General features: G+C 41.2%; 1 protein-coding gene across 1 annotated transcript in view; it reads right to left on the reverse strand.

Annotated features, from left to right (window-relative positions):
• MYO18B (myosin XVIIIB) overlaps window positions 1-19,530 on the reverse strand; it is a 1,113,366-nt gene that overhangs the window by 836,043 nt on the left and 257,793 nt on the right. Inside the window, exon 13 of the mRNA XM_069750613.1 lies at window positions 8,005-8,175. Within this exon, the coding sequence (XP_069606714.1) occupies window positions 8,005-8,175 (171 nt within the window). The remainder of the gene's footprint in view (window positions 1-8,004; window positions 8,176-19,530) is intronic.

Raw genomic sequence — 19,530 nt, forward strand, 5'->3', positions numbered from 1 at the left:
ATGTTAACAGCTGAGGGTTGCAGCTGTCAGTTTTATCTGTCTGATTATCAAAAATACAGGGAACCCATTTAGTTTTTTTGTATTTATTGCACAAGTGCCGGCTGATGAATACATCTATTAGCCACCGCCTGCTCTCACTGTTATTAGCGGCAGCAGGCATAGGCTGATAGGGGTAGTAGTAGTAAACTTTTTACCTCTGGTCACAGCTGCAGGCTCACACTGTCAACTGACAGCATGAAAACCGCAGAGCTCTGAACGGTGGTATTAATCTTACGGCCTATCAGAGCTGATGGTGTTTCTCATGCTGTCATGCAGCATGATAGTATGAGAAACACCCAGTGCTCGGGGTGCTGGACCTGAACAGTAACACGGACTTCCTAGTGAAGTCTGTGTTTGGGGTCTATGACCGAACAGTAGGTGTTCAGTATGGACCCCGAACTTTACTGTTCAGGTTCACACATCTCTACCCATCACTACTCACCATCTCTCTTTACCTTGATTGACAGTGCACTCTCTTCAAAGGAATGAGTAATGTCTGCTGTTAAATCTTCTGTAAAGCAAGTGCTGTCAAAGCATTCAGAGGCGGTGAGGTGTGCAAAAGTACTGGTTGGAACAGTAAACTTGAAGGGAAGCTATCATCATAAAATGACTTAATATTTAAGTCAAATTTTTGTGGTATAGTTTTTTAAAAATGTTTGCCACTATTTTAATTTAGGATATCACAATCTGTCTTGTAAATTAAATAAAATAGAACTCTTTGAATTTTCACACTGGCCAATGAGGCTTCTGTAACATAGTAACATAGTAACATAGTAACATAGTAACATAGTTAGTAAGGCCGAAAAAAGACATTTGTCCATCCAGTTCAGCCTATATTCCATCATAATAAATACCCAGATCTACGTCCTTCTACAGAACCTAATAATTGTATGATACAATATTGTTCTGCTCCAGGAAGACATCCAGGCCTCTCTTGAACCCCTCGACTGAGTTCGCCATCACCACCTCCTCAGGCAAGCAATTCCAGATTCTCACTGCCCTAACAGTAAAGAATCCTCTTCTATGTTGGTGGAAAAACCTTCTCTCCTCCAGACGCAAAGAATGCCCCCTTGTGCCCGTCACCTTCCTTGGTATAAACAGATCCTCAGCGAGATATTTGTATTGTCCCCTTATATACTTATACATGGTTATTAGACTTTAACATCCTGCTGTTTCAGGAAACAACACATGAACATTAGCCACAATTGTCAGATTTCGTCCCCATTAGTGATGAGCGAGTATGCCTGTTACTCGAGTTTTCCGAGCATGCTTGGGTAGTCTCTGAGTATTTTGGGCGTGCTCGTAGATTATGTTTTAGTCCCTGCAGCTGCATAATTTGCAGCTGTTGGACAACCTGAACACATGCAGAGATTGCCTGTTTGTTAGGGAATCCTCACATATATTCAGGCTGCCTAGCAGCTGCAATTCATGCAGCTGTGGGGACTCAAACCTAATCTACGAGCATGTCCAAGATACTTGAATAACACCCCAGCATGCTCGGAAAACTCGAGAAACGAGCATACTCGCTCATCACTAGTCCTCATCTTTTACAGTAAATTGTCTAATGAGATTGTGCAGAGGTCATTGTGGCGGTAGGGGGATAAGGGTCAGATAAGACATGGCCTATTGTGGATCTTGTGTTATCAGCTGATTATAAAAGGGCAACCTGTCATTGTAATAATTCTTTGGATAATATGAAGCCTTAAGGTACCATCACATTTAGCGATGGTGCAGCGATCTAGACAACGATCCCGATCGCTGCAGCGTCGCTGTGTGGTCGCTGGAGAGCTGTCACACAGACAGCTCTCCAGCGACCAACTATACGAAGTCCCCTGGTAACCAGGATAAACATCGGGTTACTAAGCACAGGGCCACGCTTAGTAACCCAATATTTACCCTGGTTACCAGCGTAAACGTAAAAAAAAAAAACACTACATACTTACATTCCGGTGTCTGTCCCCCGGCGCTGTGCTTCTCTGCACTGACTGTGAGCGCCGGCCGGAAAGCACAGCGGTGACGTCACCGCTGTGCTCTACTTTCCGGCGGCGCTTACACAGTGCAGAGAAGCAGAGCGCTGGGGGACAGACACCGGAATGTAAGTATGTAGTGTTTTTTTTTTTTTACATTTACGCTGGTAACCAGGGTAAACATCGGGTTACTAAGCGCGGCCCTGCGCTTAGTAACCCGATGTTTACCCTGGTTACCAGTGAAGACATCGCTGACTCGGCGTCACACACGCCGATTCAGCGATGTCTGTGGGAGATCCAGCGACGAAATAAAGTTCTGGACTTTCTGCTCCGACCAACCATGGCACAGCAGGATCCAGATCGCTGCTGCGTGTCAAACACAACGATATCGCTATCCAGGACGCTGCAATGTCACGGATCGCTAGCGATATCGTTCAGTGTGAAGGTACCTTTACTGTCAATGTTCCCTGAAAGGACAGGAAGTATGAGTTTATTAAAAGCCCTAGTATGAGTACTACAAGATTACTAGATTTTTTGTTTTGGTATTTTTTTGTTCTTTTTTTAAATAAAGATTGTGAAATTAAAATGAAACACTGCCATCTTTTTAAATACATTTAACAGTAGAAAAACCTGATTGAAACTATAGGTCATTTACTGATATTGGCTTCCTTTTAACTAATCAGCCATACTGGCGTGTACACAGCTGCAGGCTTATGCTATGGATCTGTGTTGTGGATGGAGCTGTCATAACTGTTATAGTTTGTTAATATGAAGCAGTCCCTCTCCATACTGTTTTATATTAGATCTACAGTAGGTTATGTTTGTTTCTAAGGCATGTTTGTGTTCCCCATGTTGTAATGATGTAGCTCATAGTTGCCATATATCATAAGTAAGACCATTCTCTTACAATGTTTGTGTGCTAATAAGGTCAAATAAACGGTGCACTGAGCATGTTAAAGGTGCATTCACACCTCAGTGTGTCAGTGTGCAGACCCACTAAATATGTCCTTATTCTGTCTGATTTTCACCATCAGATCAGGACAGAACATATTCTGAGTTTCACCAATCTCATTCTCGGATCCATCATTGTCATGAATGTAAGAATGGATCTGTGGGAATCTGTGGTTCTGAGTGCAGTCATATAAAATTAGAACAGCACTCAGACATTTTACATTTGCCCCTTTTATACCTCTGATGAAGGTGCGTTGATAGTGAAACATTCGAGGAGTAAATACAAGTATATTGCACTTGGACATTTCACATGGATTTGTGAATGACCCTAAAGATGAGTTTGAACACAATAAAGGGGCAGATTTCTAAAGGAAATATTTTTTTTTTATAGAGGATGCGTCCTTTACACAGCTTGTGGTTAGTCTAAAATGCTCCTCAATTAATTTTTGTTAAAATAGAAGACAATTAAGGAGAGACATTCAAGTTACACTCTATGTAACCAATTTACAAAACTGGTTGTGAAGAATACTAGGCTGATCTTGACATGGTTGAGTAGCATTCTTGATACCAATGTACTTATTAATATCATTATTTAGTGTATTTAAATGTTTTTTCAAAAGGTTTTTTTTCATCAGCACCAAATTAAGTGCAATCCAGTATTATTTTAGTGTTCAAATAATAACTTTAGAAAACATATATTTACCTCCATTAAATGCATTGTTAATTGATAACATTTTAAATCAAACTAAAAATGCATTATCCATTCTACCAATTAATATACACAGATCAGTTTTTTTTTATGTCTATATACACCTGACACAAGATTTGTGCATTGCCAGCCCAATGGTTGGGTGAGCAAAAAGGTTGGGAAGGTAAAGTTATATCATTAATTAGACGCAAATGTTAACCCCTTAATCCCATATGACATACTATCCCGTCAAGGTGACCTGGGACTTAATTCTCAGTGACGGGATAGTATGTCATATGCGATCGGCCGCGCTCACGGGGGGAGTGCGGCTGATCGCGGCTGTGTGTCAGCTCACCATCGCAGCTGACATCCGGCACTATGTGCCAGGAGCGGTTATGGACCGCCCCTGGCACATTAACCCCTGGCACACTGCAATCAAACATGATCGCAGTGTTTCGGCGGCATAGGGAAGCATCGCGCAGGAAGGGGGCTCCTGGCGTGCTTCCCTGAGACCCTGTGATCGCGTTGCTCCGAGGGTCTCCTACCTCCTTCTCCCTACAGGCCCCGGATCCGAAATGGCCACGGGGCTACATCCGGGTCCAGCAGCGAGGCGGCTTACCAGCACCTGCTCAGAGCAAGCGCTGGTCACTATAACATGATGCCCCTGCCCCCCTCCCCCTCCGGGGCAATGTTATAAAGTAAAAAAAAAAAAATTCATGTGTGAAAAAAAAAATCCTACATAAAGAAAAATATATATATTGTTCCCATAAATACATTTCTTTATCTAAATAATAAAAAAGACAATAGAAGTACACATATTTAGTATCGCCGCGTCAGTAACAACCCCACCTATAAAACTGTCTTGATAGTTAACCCCCTTCAGTGACAACGGTAAAAATAAACAAAAAACGAGGCAAAAAACAACGCTTTATTATCATACCGCCTAACAAAAAGTGGAATAAAACGCGATCAAAAAGACGGATATAACCATGGTACCGCTGAAAATGTCATCTTGTTCCGCAAAAAACGAGCCACCAGACAGCATCATCAGCGAAAAAATAAAAAAGTTACAGTCCTCAGAATAAAGCGATGCAAAAATAATTATTCTTTGTATAAAATAGTTTTTATCGTATAAAAGCGCCAAAACATAAAAAATGATATAAATGAGGTATTGCTGTAATCGTACTGACCCGAAGAATAAAACTGCTTTATCAATTTTACCAAACGTGGAATGGTATAAACGCCCCCCAAAAAGAAATTCATGAATAGCTCGTTTTTGGTCATTCTGCCTCACAAAAATCGGAATAAAAAGCGATCAAAAAAGTCACCTGCCTGAAAATGTTCCCAATAAAAATGTCAACTCGTCCCGCAAAAAAAGACCTCACATGATTCTGTGGACCAAAATATCGAAAAATTACAGCTCTCAAAATGTGGAGACGCAAAAACTATTTTTTGCAATAAAAAGCGTCTTTTAGTCTGTGACGGCTGCCAAACATAAAAATCCGCTAAAAGACCCCGCTATAAATAGTAAATCAAACCGCCTTCATCACCCCCTTAGTTAGGGAAAAATAATTAATTTAAAAAAATGTATTTATTTCCATTTTCCCATTAGGGTTAGGGCTAGGGTTGGGGCTAGGCTTAGGGCTAGGGTTAGGGCTAGGGTTAGAATTAGGGCTAGGGTTAGGATTAGGGCTAGGGTTAAGGTGAGGGCTAGGGTTAGGGTTGGGTTTAGGGATAGGGTTATGGCTAGAGTTAGGGTTAGGGCTGGGGTTAGGGGTGGGGTTAAGGCTAGGGTTAGGGCTAGGGCTAGGGTTAGGGCTAGGGTTAGGGTTAGGGTTAGGGCTAGGGTTAGGGCTAGGGTTAGGGCTAGGGTTAGGGTTAGGGCTAGGATTAGGGTTAGGGCTAGGGTTAGGGCTAGGGTTAGGGTTGGGGCTAGTGTTAGGGTTGGGGCTAGGGTTAGCATTTCAGTTAGAATTGGGGGTTTCCACTGTTTAGGGACATCAGGGGCTCTCCAAACGCGACATGGTGTCCCACCTCAATTCCAGCCAATTCTCTTGAAAAAGTAAAACAGTGCTCCTTCCCTTCTGAGCTCTCCCGTGCGCCGAAACAGGGGTTTACTCAGGATAAATTGGACAACAACTTTTGGGGTCCAATTTCTCTTGTTACCCTTGGGAAAATACAAAACTAGGGCTCTAAAAAAATTTTTGTGGGAAAAAAATGATTTTTTATATTCACAGCTCTTCGTTATAAACTGTAGTGATACATTTGGGGGTTCACAACACATCTAGATACGTTCCTTGAGGGGTCTAGTTTCGAATATGGGGTCACTTGTGGGGAGTTTCTACTGTTTAGGTACATTAGGGGCTCTGCAAACACAATGTGATGCCTGCAGACCAATCCATCTAAGTCTGCATTCCAAATGGCGCTCCTTCCCTTCCAAGCTCCAAACGGTGGTGTCCCACTTATGGGGTATCAGCATACTCAGGACAAATTGGACAACAACTTTTGGGGTCCAATTTCTCCTGTTACTCTTGGGAAAATACAAAACTGGGGGCTAAAAATAATTTTTGTGGGAAAAAAATTATTTTCATTTTCACGGCTCTGTGTTATAAACTTTAGTGAAACACTTGGGTGTTCAAAGCTCTCACAACACATCTAGATAAATTCCTTAAGGGGTCTACTTTCCAAAACTGTGTCATCTTTGGGGGATTTCAATGTTTTGGCACATCAGTGGCTCTCCAAACGCAACATGGCGTCCCATCTCAATTTCTGTCAATTTTGCATTGAAAAGTCAAACGGCGCTCCTTCCCTTCTCTGCTCTGCCATGCGCCGAAACAGTGGTTTATCCCCACATATGGGGTATCAGCGAACTCAGGACAAATTGCACAACAACGTTTGGGATCCAATTTCTTCTCTTACCCTTGGGAAAATAAAAAATTGGTGGCGAAAAAATATGATTTTTTATTTTTACGGCTCTACATTATAATCTTCTGTGGAGCACTTGGTGGGTCAAAGTGCTCACCACACATCTATATAAGTTCCTTAGGGGGTCTACTTTCCAAAATGGTGTCACTTGTGGAGGGTTTCAATGTCTAGGCAGATCAGTGGCTCTCCAAACGCAACATGGTGTCCCATCTCAATTCCTGTCAATTTTGCATTGAAAAGTCAAACGGCGCTCCTTCCCTTCCGAGCTCTGCCATGCGCCCAAACAGTGGTTTACCCCCAAATGTGGGGTATCAGCGTACTCAGGACAAATGGCACAACAACGTTTGGGGTCCAATTTCTTCTCTTACCCTTGGGAAAGTAAAAAATTGGGGGCGAAAATATCATTTTTGTGAAAAAATATTGTTTTTTATTTTTACAGCTCTGCATTATAAACTTCTGTGAAGCACTTGGTGGGTCAAAGTGCTCAACACACATCTAGATAAGTTCCTTAGGGAGTCTACTTTTCAAAATGCTGTTACTTGTGGGGGTTTCAATGTTTAGGCATATCAGGGGCTCTCCAAGCGCAACATGGCGCCCCATCTCAATTCCAGTCAATTTTGCATTGAAAAGTCAAATGGCGCTCCTTCCCTTCCGAGTTCTGCCATGCACCCAAACAGTGGTTTACCCCCACATATCTAGTATTGGCGTACTCAGGACAAATTGTACAACAACTTTTGGGGTCCATTTTCTCCTATTACCCTTGGTAAAATAAATCAAATTGGAGCTGAATTAAATTTTGTGTGAAAAAAAAGTTAAATGTTCATTTTTATTTAAACATTCCAAAAATTCCTGTGGAACACCTGAAGGGTTAATAAACTTCTTGAATGTGGTTTTGAGCATCTTGAGGGGTGCAGTTTTTAGAATGCTGTCACACTTGGTTATTTTCTATCATAGAGACCCCTCAAAATGACTTCAAATGAGATGTGGTTCCTAAAAAATGAGATGTGGTCAGTAAAAAAAAATGGTGTTGTAAAAATATGAAATTGCTGTTCAACTTTTAACCCTTATAATCCCTAACAAAAAAACTGTGCTGATGTAAAGTAGACATGTGGGAAATGTTATGTATTAAGTATTTTGTATGACATATGTCTGTGATTTAAGGGCATAAAAATTCAAAGTTGGAAAATTGCGAAATTTTCAAAATCTTTGTCAAATTTCCATTTTTTTTTACAAATAAACGCAAGTCCTATTGAAGAAATGTTATCATTATCATGAAGTACAATATGTCACGAGAAAGGAATGTCAGAATCATCAGGATCCGTTGAAGTGTTCCAGAGTTATAGCTTCATAAAGGGACAGTGGTCAGAATTGTAAAAATTGGCCTGTCCTTAACGTGCAACATAGTAAAAAATACCTTTCTCTTGCTTATCATACCTGACTTTGCATCATCTTCTTGGTTGCCGCCTCTGGTTCCCTGTGTCACTTGTTCAATGATCTGCTTGAGATGATGCTTGAAGACAGCAGTGGAGAGCTCCTCGGTGTCACACCCCAACACACTGGCAGCCTTGTTTGCCCACTCAAACCGCATAAACTGTTTTCTGCCAACTGAAAGAGAAAGAATAAAATCAAACATTTGGCAAACATTATTGCAAATTAAGAAAGATGATTTTATTTTAAAGTTTAACTTAGTTTTAAATGTACACTGTATCTGCCAAATCTGCAACAATGCAAACACTACCCTAACTTATAAAAAGAAGAATAACCAGTGTTTAGTAATAAAAAAAAACCAAAGTGTTTACTTGGAAAAAGAGAGACTATTTCTATAGAACATTCCTAAGCCTTTGTCTGTTGCTGTCCTTGGTGCTGAAGTGCTGAACTACAAGGTGATTGAAGGTACATTTGTTAAAAAATATGGTTAGCGGATATTCATACTGTCCATTGGAAATTAACCCCTCATTCTTCTAATTAAAACTTCTAAAAAACTGAGAAAAAAACGTTTCCCTTTCTAAGTGCATTGCACCAGCTCGTTGATCATTGCATAATACAGCCAGTCATCAGCGCTTTTGGAATCTGGGGTATATTGGCTTGGAGTATTTGTGAAACTGCCCCTTGTTAGTAAGGACATGAATCCATTACAGTGACACACAGTGCTGGGCCTCGTGACAGCAGAATGTGTTAAATCCGCACTCAATAATTAACAGCACTGAGAAATCACTAGTTTGCCACAAAAATAAGAGACTTTCTACTTTCACCCCAATTGGTACAGAGGTAGATAATTAAGGGAAATTGCAGTGTGATTTGGGAGCACGGTGCTAAGCTGCACGTCTATTACTCTGAATGGAAGACAATTTAGGTGAGAGGATGATGAGTTAATGATTACCGCCCTGAAGGGAATGCTACGCCATCAGTAGAGTAATCGCTTTTAATAAAAACATGACAAATAAAGGGAAGAACCTTACAGTTTACAATGTACGCAGTAAAACAATGACCACTATGTAACTGTTAACATTTAATAGGACAGTGCTCCTCAAAATTCTTACACTCTCTATGTAGCCCATACTGCATATTGAAGATAATAAATAATAATAATAATTTTATTCATATAGCGCCAACATATTCTGCAACTCTTTGTAGATATATATACGCTTTGAAGATACACTGTATATACAGCCAGACATCAATAAACTGTGTAAAAAAAAACATAAATTTGTCACCAGGTTTGTGCCATAGAATATGAGAACAGCATGATTTAGGGGCTGAGACCCTGATTCCAGCCATGTGCCAGTTACTGGTCTGCATGCTGTCATTTTGATACAATGACTGTTTTCTCTTCTGCAGATCTAGCAGTGCTCAGAATTCTGAGCTCTATATAACCCCACCCACACACCACTGGTTGGTTGCTTTTTGTGTACACTATGTAAAGGCAGAACGATGCCAATTTGTGGTGGGGGAGTGATTACGCACAGCAGTTGTCTAGGAGGCACGAGACACCTAATATAGAAGGGATTATCTCCTGCTTATAAAATGCAAATTTTATTGAAACAGCAACACACAGTCTAGTAAGTGACATGAGTCGCCCACCACGGCAATGGGGATACTCGGTACCGGGTCTGGTCGCAATTAAAGGGGTGGTCACGTGGCAGCGACCCGGTCCGTGGCACTGGGCACTCAAGTAAAAGGGGAAAGTCTTTAAGGGGATTAATAAAGTTTGTATTCGTGACACCACCTGTGGTTCTTGGTCTGAGTGGAGTGACGCTGCTTAATGGGGTCCTCTGGGGTGATGTTACTGCAGCATAGATGGTGACACTTCCCACAGGTGAAGTGGGGTCCCCAGGGCTCCCAGTGGAGTGGGCAAGGATATTTGGGTTGCCGGTAAATAAATGGAGGACACGGTTGCAGTCTTTACCTGGTTTACTGATGGAAGCAGGCCACAGTCCAGGGTACTGGCAACAGGTGTAGATGACGTCCAGGCAACGTTAAGACGGGTGGAAACCCCCTTTAACAGGTCAGGTTAGGAGCCTTCCACTTTGCGCTGACTATTAGTCCCTTGCTGCCTGAAGTGTCCTAACAAGGTCCTCGTTCTCTCCTGTCCTGGGACAGTACCTGTATGGTAGGCAACTTGAGCCGTTTCTCTGGGGTCTCTATATACGGTGACACCAGGCTCTGGAATGCTGCTGTACCTCAGGTTTAAAGGGGCAGGTTGCTTTCATCTCTCTCTGCCCTCTGGTTCTGCTGTGCGACTTGCAGTTGCCCACAACCTCGGGCTCCCGGTGCCTGGCCTCTGCTCTTTTCTTCAAAGGGCCCAGTGGCAGCCCTCCTCTAGCTCCTGATCACTCCTCTGCTCTTTCCCTGACTCTTGTCTGCACCAGACTGACTTACCCCTCTTCCAGACCAGGATGTAAATTGAGGGAAGCTCCCCTAAAACAGGGTTTAGAGCTCCCCCTTCTGGCCTGGAGTTAGAATGTGTTGAATGTGAGATCACCTACCAAAGGGTCCCTCATGTCTCCAGGCATGGCATTACCCTCCCCGAGAGGAAGGCAGCACCACTGTGGTACCCAAACTCCTGGGGTGCCACAGACACATCATTGGAATCAGGGTCTCATGCAAAAAAGAGGTGGACAGGCACATCCAATATTAAAAAATCTTCAAGATTTTTTCCAAATACATATCTTTAAAAATTAATTCAAGGATGATATGGCACAGGAACTGCTCTAACGCGTTTCTGGCCTCTACTGCGCCCTTAGTAATAGAGCAAATCGGTCTCAGCCCCTGCATCATGCTGCTCTCATATTACATAGCAAAAATCTGCTAATAGATTCCTTTTAAATTTACTAACAATATATACATCATTGGCAGACACAGACAGTAATGTGCCCCTGTGTAAGAACAGTATATTGTTCCTTTGCAGTAAAATAGCTCATCATAAAGCACAATTTATCTTCATTGAAGGCTCTTGGGACCTTGTGCAGCTGCACAGGTTGAACCAATGGTATGTCCATCCCGATATACATTTTATACAGTACATATTACATCACAGCATTTGTGCAAATTTGGTAATCTACTCAGTTGTAAAGTTAGATGCTGTCCAAACCATTCTTTATTCTTAGAATCAGGTGTTTCCCATTATGTCTGCATCCCAACTGCACACAGTGCAACAATCTTGTAGAGCAGCGTTCCTCAATCCCAGTCCTCAAGGCCCATGAACAGAACATGTGTTCAGGATTGTCTTAGTATTTCACCGGTGATGTAATTGTCTCTGGTGCAATATAAAGGGAATCCTGAAAACATGATCTGGGATTGAGGAACAGTGTTATCCAGCATATTGTACAATGTATTCTCCCTGAGGGAGCAATACTATTACAAAGATCTTAAGTACGGCCATGTAGTGGATATTTCACTGCTAGATTCAAACATTTCATATAGAAAGAAAGAGAAAATGTGTATACATCATTATAGAGTAATTATGTCATATTATTTCTCAAAACCCAATAAATATGCTAAATATGCAGGTAATATTAAGTAGAAAATGTTATCAGATAGTGACCTATCATTTAAATCTGGTTTGTATGTTAAAAGTATTTATTTCTTTTTTCATTTTCCAAATAATGATCTATATACAAAAAAAAACTAAAATCTTGACATTTTCAAACTGACCACTTACACTAATATTAGACGTATGTTCCCCGTTCCTTTAAGCAAGTTGTATGGATATTGACTACAATAGACTGGCTCACACTTTACTTTACGTTTGCTTCTATGTAATATTAATTTAGCAAGCTGAATGATTAGATAATACCTTTTTCTGCAAATTGTGAATCAAGTGTAATAGCACTACTCATCAGCACTCCTTCACAGGGGCCTACCGGGGGATTCTCCTGTTCTCCTGTGGGCCAGTCCAAGCGTGGGCTTATCATTTTGGACGTGGAGCACCAGGATAATTTACTACAATCCTGCTTCAGATTAGTAGCAAAGCAATAAGTGGCTCACAGGTAGCGGTTCTGCTTGACACACTGGTACATAAAGGGTACCAAAAAAGCCTTCTGCCACATAACAAGAAACCAGCATTGAAGACTAATGAGATATGTAAGGCCTATTGAAAACTTTGGACTAGAAAGCATGAGCATGCTGTTTTATAAATTAGGCGAATCCTTATGTCTATTCTAAGTTCATAACACCTATTAGTTGATTTACTATGTGCCAGAAATTTGTAACAAAATTTTGGCTTATTTTTTGGCACGTAATTTCCCATGTCCTCCCATGCCTTCAGTCTGCCAAGCCACAATCCTTTTCTGCAAAGCAATGAACAGAAGGTGTCGAAAACACATAATGATGTATATCACTTTTTGGAGCAAATTTTACCAGAATTCAGACTCCTTTAGCTTTGTAAATTTCACCCAATGTTCAAAGATTAGATATTGATGTAATAACTGTGATGCAGTGACCCCTGTTACAGGTAGGGGTGCTGCATGTTCTCCCCAGCCAGAATACGCATACGCATGGAGGCATATTGAGGCCATAGGAATGCATGGCAGTTGCAAGCATAACTATGGTGATGAGACAAAGTTTGGCATTATTGTGAATGGATGGCATGTCTGTTGCAGAGGAAGATGCTCTGCATTGTCAGCCTGAAATAAGGTTGCTCTGGGACCGGTAGTTCCAAAAGTAATTGTGTTGTTTTACAGGGAGGCTGACAGGGCTAGTTTGAGAGCTGGGTGGGTCCGACTAGCTACACACACACACACAACCCATCTATGGGAGTGGTTACAGCTTGATAATGTGACCAGGGTGTGGGTCACATGGTTCCTGTGGATGGACCTGAATGGTTCTTGGCTGGAAGGTTCTGTGAGCGGAAAGGCCTGAGTGTTGGGAGGTCCAGAGTGGGGATCAGATCCCTGAAGAGCACCTGGTGAGGCTGTGGTCCTGAGTGGCCTGAGTGTTGGGAGGTCCAGAGTGGGGGCCGGATCCCTGAAAAGCACTTGGTGAGGCCATGGTCTTGTGTGGCTTCTGTGTTGGGAGGTCTTGTGTGTGTGGACCAGATCCCTGAAGAGTACGAGGTGAGGCCAAAGACCTGCAGAGCCGGTGATGGCTACTGTGTTGGGGAAGCTACCGTCCTTTGGTGGGTTTAGAACCGACTGGTGTAATGCCTGTCAGGCAAGTTGGTGATCCACGTAAGGCAGTTTCCCAGGGAGAGAGGACTGACAAGGAGTCAGCAGGTGGAGCAGGAGCTCCCGTAAGGTACCTCTACAGACTATTGGTGCTTAATATGTTCTATAAACTGTGCAGTCATCCACGGCAACTGGTCAGAGGAGGAGCAGCGTGTTTAGTTGCCGCAAACTAATGATGTGAAACCTAATGTCATGTCCTGATACAGTGTGTAATCGACTGTTCGTGGTATGGTTTATGACTCTTTAATAAACCGCATAGACTGTTATGTGAAAAAAGTGTTCCTGTGTACCTTGAATCCCGCTGCTAAGCGAGTATTCCCCTACCCGTTAGTGAGCGCTATCTCACATTGCATATCTACAGCTCTGGCAAAAATTATGAGACCACTGAAAAATGTTCAGTTTGTCTGATTTTTCTCTTTATAGATATATTTTTGAGTAAAATGTAAATTGTTCTTTTATTCAATACATTTCTGACATGTCCCCGAAGTTCCAAGCAACAAATTTTGTATTTTTTTTCTGACAAAGAAAAGTGGTCAAAATTAAAAAAAAAAAGAAACAATGCTTTCAGACTTCAAGTAATCCAAAGAAAACAAGTTCATCATCATTTAGAAACAACAATACTAATGTTTTAACTCAGGAAGAGTTCAGAAATCAATATTTTGTGGAATAACCATGATTTTTAATCCCAGCTTTCATGCGTCTTGGCATGCCTTCCACCAGTCTTTCACACTACTTCTGGAGCAAAAATGTAAGCAGTTCTTTGTTTGATGGCTTGTGACTATCCATCATCCTCTTGATTACATTCCAGAGGTTTTCAATGGGGTTCAGGTCTGGAGATTGGGATGGCCATGACAGGGATTTGATGTGGTGGTCTCTTAATTTTTGCCAGAGCTGTATGTCCAATGAGAAGTCATTTACTGTGCTTCTGAATAACTTCTAGGGAAGCCTGTACACCAGGGTTGGGGAATCTTTTTTTCTGCCAAGGGCCAGTTGGATATTTATACCATCCTTCGGGGGCAATACAAACTCCATCTACAAAGTACATCCTGACTGTGTCACTGGTTTTAGGATGTAATCTTTCATTGCATGCTCTTCAGTGTTCAGTAGTGAACACTGCATATGTGTGCTAACAGAGCAAGAAGAAATTAATGAGCTGGTGGCAATCAAAATACAGCTCCTTGCCCAAGAATGTAGTCCCTGAGAATCCGCTCGGGGGCCTGATAAAAGGTCATCGAGGTCCGTAAATGGCCCTGGGGCCTGAGGTGCCCCACCCCTGCTGTACACACACATCGAATTACATTGCAATGCCTCGGCCAAATTATTTAATGGATGAAAATCTGTGCTGTGTCAGGTCAAAATCTACCATGCTGGGAACTTGAGAAACTGGCTAAATATTTAAGACGGAGAAATAAAATAGAATTCAACTTCTTGGCAACTTTCAAGGCAATAATTTCATGGTAACATTAAAAGTACTAATGTTCTTGCTACTATGAAACAAGGAGTTTTCAGCTTTACTTGCTGTTTTTGTTCATCTCCCTTTCCGCCTCTGATCAAATTTACCATGAGAACATGATACCTCGGCATAATTGTTTATTTTGTCATCTAGAGGACAGCGGCCGATCTCTGAAAATGGTGCATGGTGGGGGAAATGTGTGACTCAGAGGAGAGTCTAAGCCTATGAGACATTTTGCAATAATAAAGGCTGGAGAGAAATCAATTGCCTCATATAGATCAGAAAATATCCTTATCTTACTCGCCTCCTCCATTCTAAGAGTAAATGATAATTTTAATGAAAAAGACAGATTTTGGGGGAAAAATGTATCTATTAGGGTCAACTCAATTTATGGGATAGTGTTAGGAAAAAAATAAGTTTTTGCTCTGGAAAATTTATCTTGTTGTAAAATATGTCCATATACAGTGGGGCAAAAAAGTATTTAGTCAGTCAGCAATAGTGCAAGTTCCACCACTTAAAAAGATGAGAGGCGTCTGTAATTTACATCATAGGTAGACCTCAACTATGGGAGACAAACTGAGAAAAAAAATCCAGAAAATCACATTACCTGTTTTTTTATCATTTTATTTGCATATTATGGTGGAAAATAAGTATTTGGTCAGAAACAAACAATCAAGATTTCTGGCTCTCACAGACCTGTAACTTCTTCTTTAAGAGTCTCCTCTATCCTCCACTCATTACCTCTCATGACAACCTGTTCCACTCATTGATCGCTTTCACTGTCAAAAAGTTTCTTTCTAATACCTAATCTGTAACTTCTCCCTTTCAGTCTAATCTGGAATATGCAGTTCCACTCTGGGCACAAATTCATAGAATGAATGCCTTGGAGTTAGAAAAGGTACAAAAGAGCCACAGAAGTGATAAGGGGCATGGAGGATCTTAGTTATGAGGAAAGATTAAAAGAATTACATTTATTTAGCCTGGAGATGAGATGGCTAACGTGGGGCATGATTAACTTGTTTAAGAACATAAATGGTCCATACAAAAAATATGGTCAAAAGCTGTTTCCTGACCTTCTGAGGTCATCTTATGATTTGATGTGCTGGTCCATCATGACCTGTGCACCACACAGCGTACAGATGTTGTCACGCCAGGCTGGTGTATCAAATGCAGCATCAATTGACATGAAATTTCAGGAAATTCGTGCAGCTCCTGTCCACAGCCAGAGCGCACTGACCTGGACCATGGACTGGGGTGGCGCAAAGTTATATGCTAATTTCTATTTACATGCTGTTTAATTCCCCCTCAATTTTACAGTCAGGGAAGGACATGGAGCAAAAGTCCCCAGAGGTATGATCCACAGAGACCAAACTATTTTCAGCTATCCAGTGGATAGATGATACCATGTTTAGACTGGAATACTTCAGTTAAAGCCTATATCACACTAGTCATTAATTGACAGACAATTTTACTAATCAGAGCTTCATTTCAGTATCCAAAGCTAAATGTGAGACTGAAGTATATTTGGCCAAGAAACTGAGCCAGTAGTTAAATAGCAAGTGCTCAATTCAATAAACGAAGACAGGTAACTGAGGGTTGTCAGATGTGGTTAACAGGTCCCGAAATACATGCATAATTTGTCATTATAGCAACCACTTCACAGTAAAAAAAGATATACCATGTTAGCAAAAAGGTTACAATTAGAAGACATCTTAAGTAACAACAATAATTGACAATAGCACATAATACTTTATAAAGCTAGATGTTTCAGCTGACGAGTCTAATATTGGCCTCGGATGGCTTCACTCCACCCAGATCCTTTTGACTGACATGTCTCTCCATACACACACATAGTGAATAGAGTTAAGCAAATTTGTTTGGGTTCCCTCTTATTCGGCAAGCTATAGCGCTTGCCAAATTAGCTGCAGAGGGAACCTGATTTCCTGGAGCGCTCCGGCTGATCAGCTGATCAGCGGCACAGCTGCATGTGTCGCGGCTGTGTCACTGTCACAGCACATGCATGGAGAGCTCAACAAACAGGGTATCCATGCATGTGTTGTGATTGTGACACAGCCGCAACACATGCAGCAGTGGCTCCGATCAGCTGGTGCCACCAGGAAACCGGGTTCCCTCTGCAACTTATTCGGCAAGCGCTATAGCTAGCCGAATAAGAGGGAACCCAAATTGATTTGCTCAACTCTAATAGGGAGAGACCTGTCAGTCTCGGAGAGCAACCTCAGAGTAGTCAACTGAAACCGATAGTCCCCGACCCCATTTTCCATAGTGTGCTTTCTTTGAAAGGGTGCAGAGTTTCAGACTAAAACATATTTGACAAAAATAACGCAGCCAGACTCTGATTAAAGGGAATCGGTCACCAGATTTTTGTCATCTAATCTGAGAGCGGCATAACGTAGAGACAGATACCTTTATTTCAGCAATGTATCACTTACCTAGTGTAGTTTTTATAAAATCACTGCTTTATTACCAAGACATTCTTAGATTATCAGTAAAGGACTAATAAACCTGCTGCGAGGTAGTGAAGCATATTCACAAGTTCTGTATAACTCCACCCCCACCAATGACTGGCAGAGTTTTTATCAGATTGTACTTGTTCAATTAATATGCAGGTGTGAACAAGTCCTAATTATGACTGACGAGCCTGACACGCGGTGATAACTCACATACATTCTACCCCACAAGATTTCCATAGAGCGTAATATAAAACATTCAAGCATGTAAGATAAAATTTATATACAACAGTAAGCACATTGCTTTGTATGTGGCTTCATGGTTGATCTTTGACCCCAATATGTTGATGCTCCCTTTTCTTAAAAAGGGATTTGTCAACTGTCTCTTGTAGCTGCAGACGCTGCAACAGGCTGGATTTAACAACAAAGAGAAATGCGTAACTACAATCAATATATTTTAATGAAATGGATCGTTGTAGTAAACTCAAATCTGTGCTGCTATTTTAAGAAGTTAAAAAGGGCTTTTAATGGGATTAATTGACAAGCCGTCTTGTTACAATGCTTGTCAAAAACAGCAGACAGATGTCTAGAATTTATTGATGCTTCCTGCATATTAAACTCCTTTTTATCTAGTAGTAAAGTAAGCAAGATTTAAAAGAGTGCATTTTATGAATTCTCTAAAAATGCACAAGTTACTTAAAAGTTGTTCTTCTGTTTTCAAAAGTTGGACTCATAGCTGAATGCTTTTCTCTGTGTAATTTATATGCACGTAAAAGGGTTAACCAGGAATATAAAATTATTGGACTGCCCTTAGGAATGGACCTAACTGCAATATGGGGGAAAAAAATCAGCTTCTCTGAGCCAAAATACATGTATTGATGATGGTGGTGAATGGAATGGACCAGGAAGACAATCCCAAACAATGTAGAAAAGATGTTTCCAGCACTAATCCCAAATGTAAGGGAAACTGAGACTACAGAGTCTACTACAGTCATTCCTGACACCTAGGCCTGGTGAGCTGAGGTTCAAAGCTTGGACAGATGGTCCTTTATGGCCAGGCTGGACATTTCTTATTTACTATAGGGATAGGGGTAGTTTGAAGAAACAAGGCATTGAATTTGCAAGGTGCTCGACCCTAATTAGCCCATGGCCTAGTTACAGACCTGCAATTTCAATATTACTATTGAGGCCATGCTTAAGTCCAGGACCAGGCATGAAAAAGATGGGTTACACAATGGAAAGTGGTCATTTGTGAGGGTCAGTTTCAGCTGTGTGTGATGCATAAACACTTTCTTCTATCCGCAAGGAAACAGAAGAATAACTTTAGCATGGAAACATTTAAGTATTTCTATTCATTCTCCACTTTTACATTTTTATATTACAACTGCTTTGCTTTATTTTTATCTTTTTATGCCTTTTCTTATAATCACTGTACCTTTTATAATAAAGCTTTAAACTTTAATAAGTTTGGTCCTTGTATGCTCTGGAGAATCCATATGTTTTCAGAGAGTGAATGTCCTTATGACTATCGAACAGTAATGTATTTTTTAGGAACTCGTCACCCTGTGTGTTTGATGAATGGTGGCAGAGTGTTGTGTATCGGAGGGGGCTGTGTTGGGGGGATTTGTGCTCATTTTGAAGCCTATAATAGAGCTTGAGTGCAAGATTGAATGAGAAGAGATAAATTAAGAGGTGTGTAAATCACGGCAAGGTTCAATTAAAAATTGCCATTTAGTAGATTCACTAAAAATATGGGGTACAAAAATGTAAAAAACATACATGTGTGTAGACTGTTATGGGTTTTCAACCCTAGTCCCCAGGTTCTTAACCATAAATGTTTTTATATTTTTTTTACATTTTCAAGTCTAATAAATTGCAACTTTTTATTTAACCTTGGGATGAGTGCTGGATATTATTATTATTATTTATTTATATAGCACCATTAATTCCATGGTGCTGTACATGAGAAAGGGGTTACGTACAGTGTTATAGATATCGTTTACAGTAAACAAATTTACAATGACAGACTTGCAGAATTACATTCTATGGCATAATGGGGAAGATACAGAAGGTTGGGGGTGCAGCAGCTCTAGTGGTAGTGAGGCGGCAGCTCTGGTGGTGGTGAGATGGCAGCTCGGGTGGTGGTGAGGCAGCAGAATGTTTATTGCAGGCTGTAGGCTTTCCTGGAGAGATGGGTTTTCAGGTTCCATCTGAAGGATCCGAGGGTGGTGGATAATCGGACATGTTGAGGCGTAAAATTCCAGAGGATGGGGGATATTCAGGAGAAATCTTGGAGGTAGTTGTGTGAGGAACGAATAAGTGTGGAGGAGAGTAGGAGGTCTTGGGAGGATCGGAGATTACGTGAAGGAAGATA

This window comes from Ranitomeya imitator, chromosome 1 (genome assembly GCF_032444005.1).
Source record: "Ranitomeya imitator isolate aRanImi1 chromosome 1, aRanImi1.pri, whole genome shotgun sequence".
Lineage (NCBI taxonomy): Eukaryota > Metazoa > Chordata > Amphibia > Anura > Dendrobatidae > Ranitomeya > Ranitomeya imitator.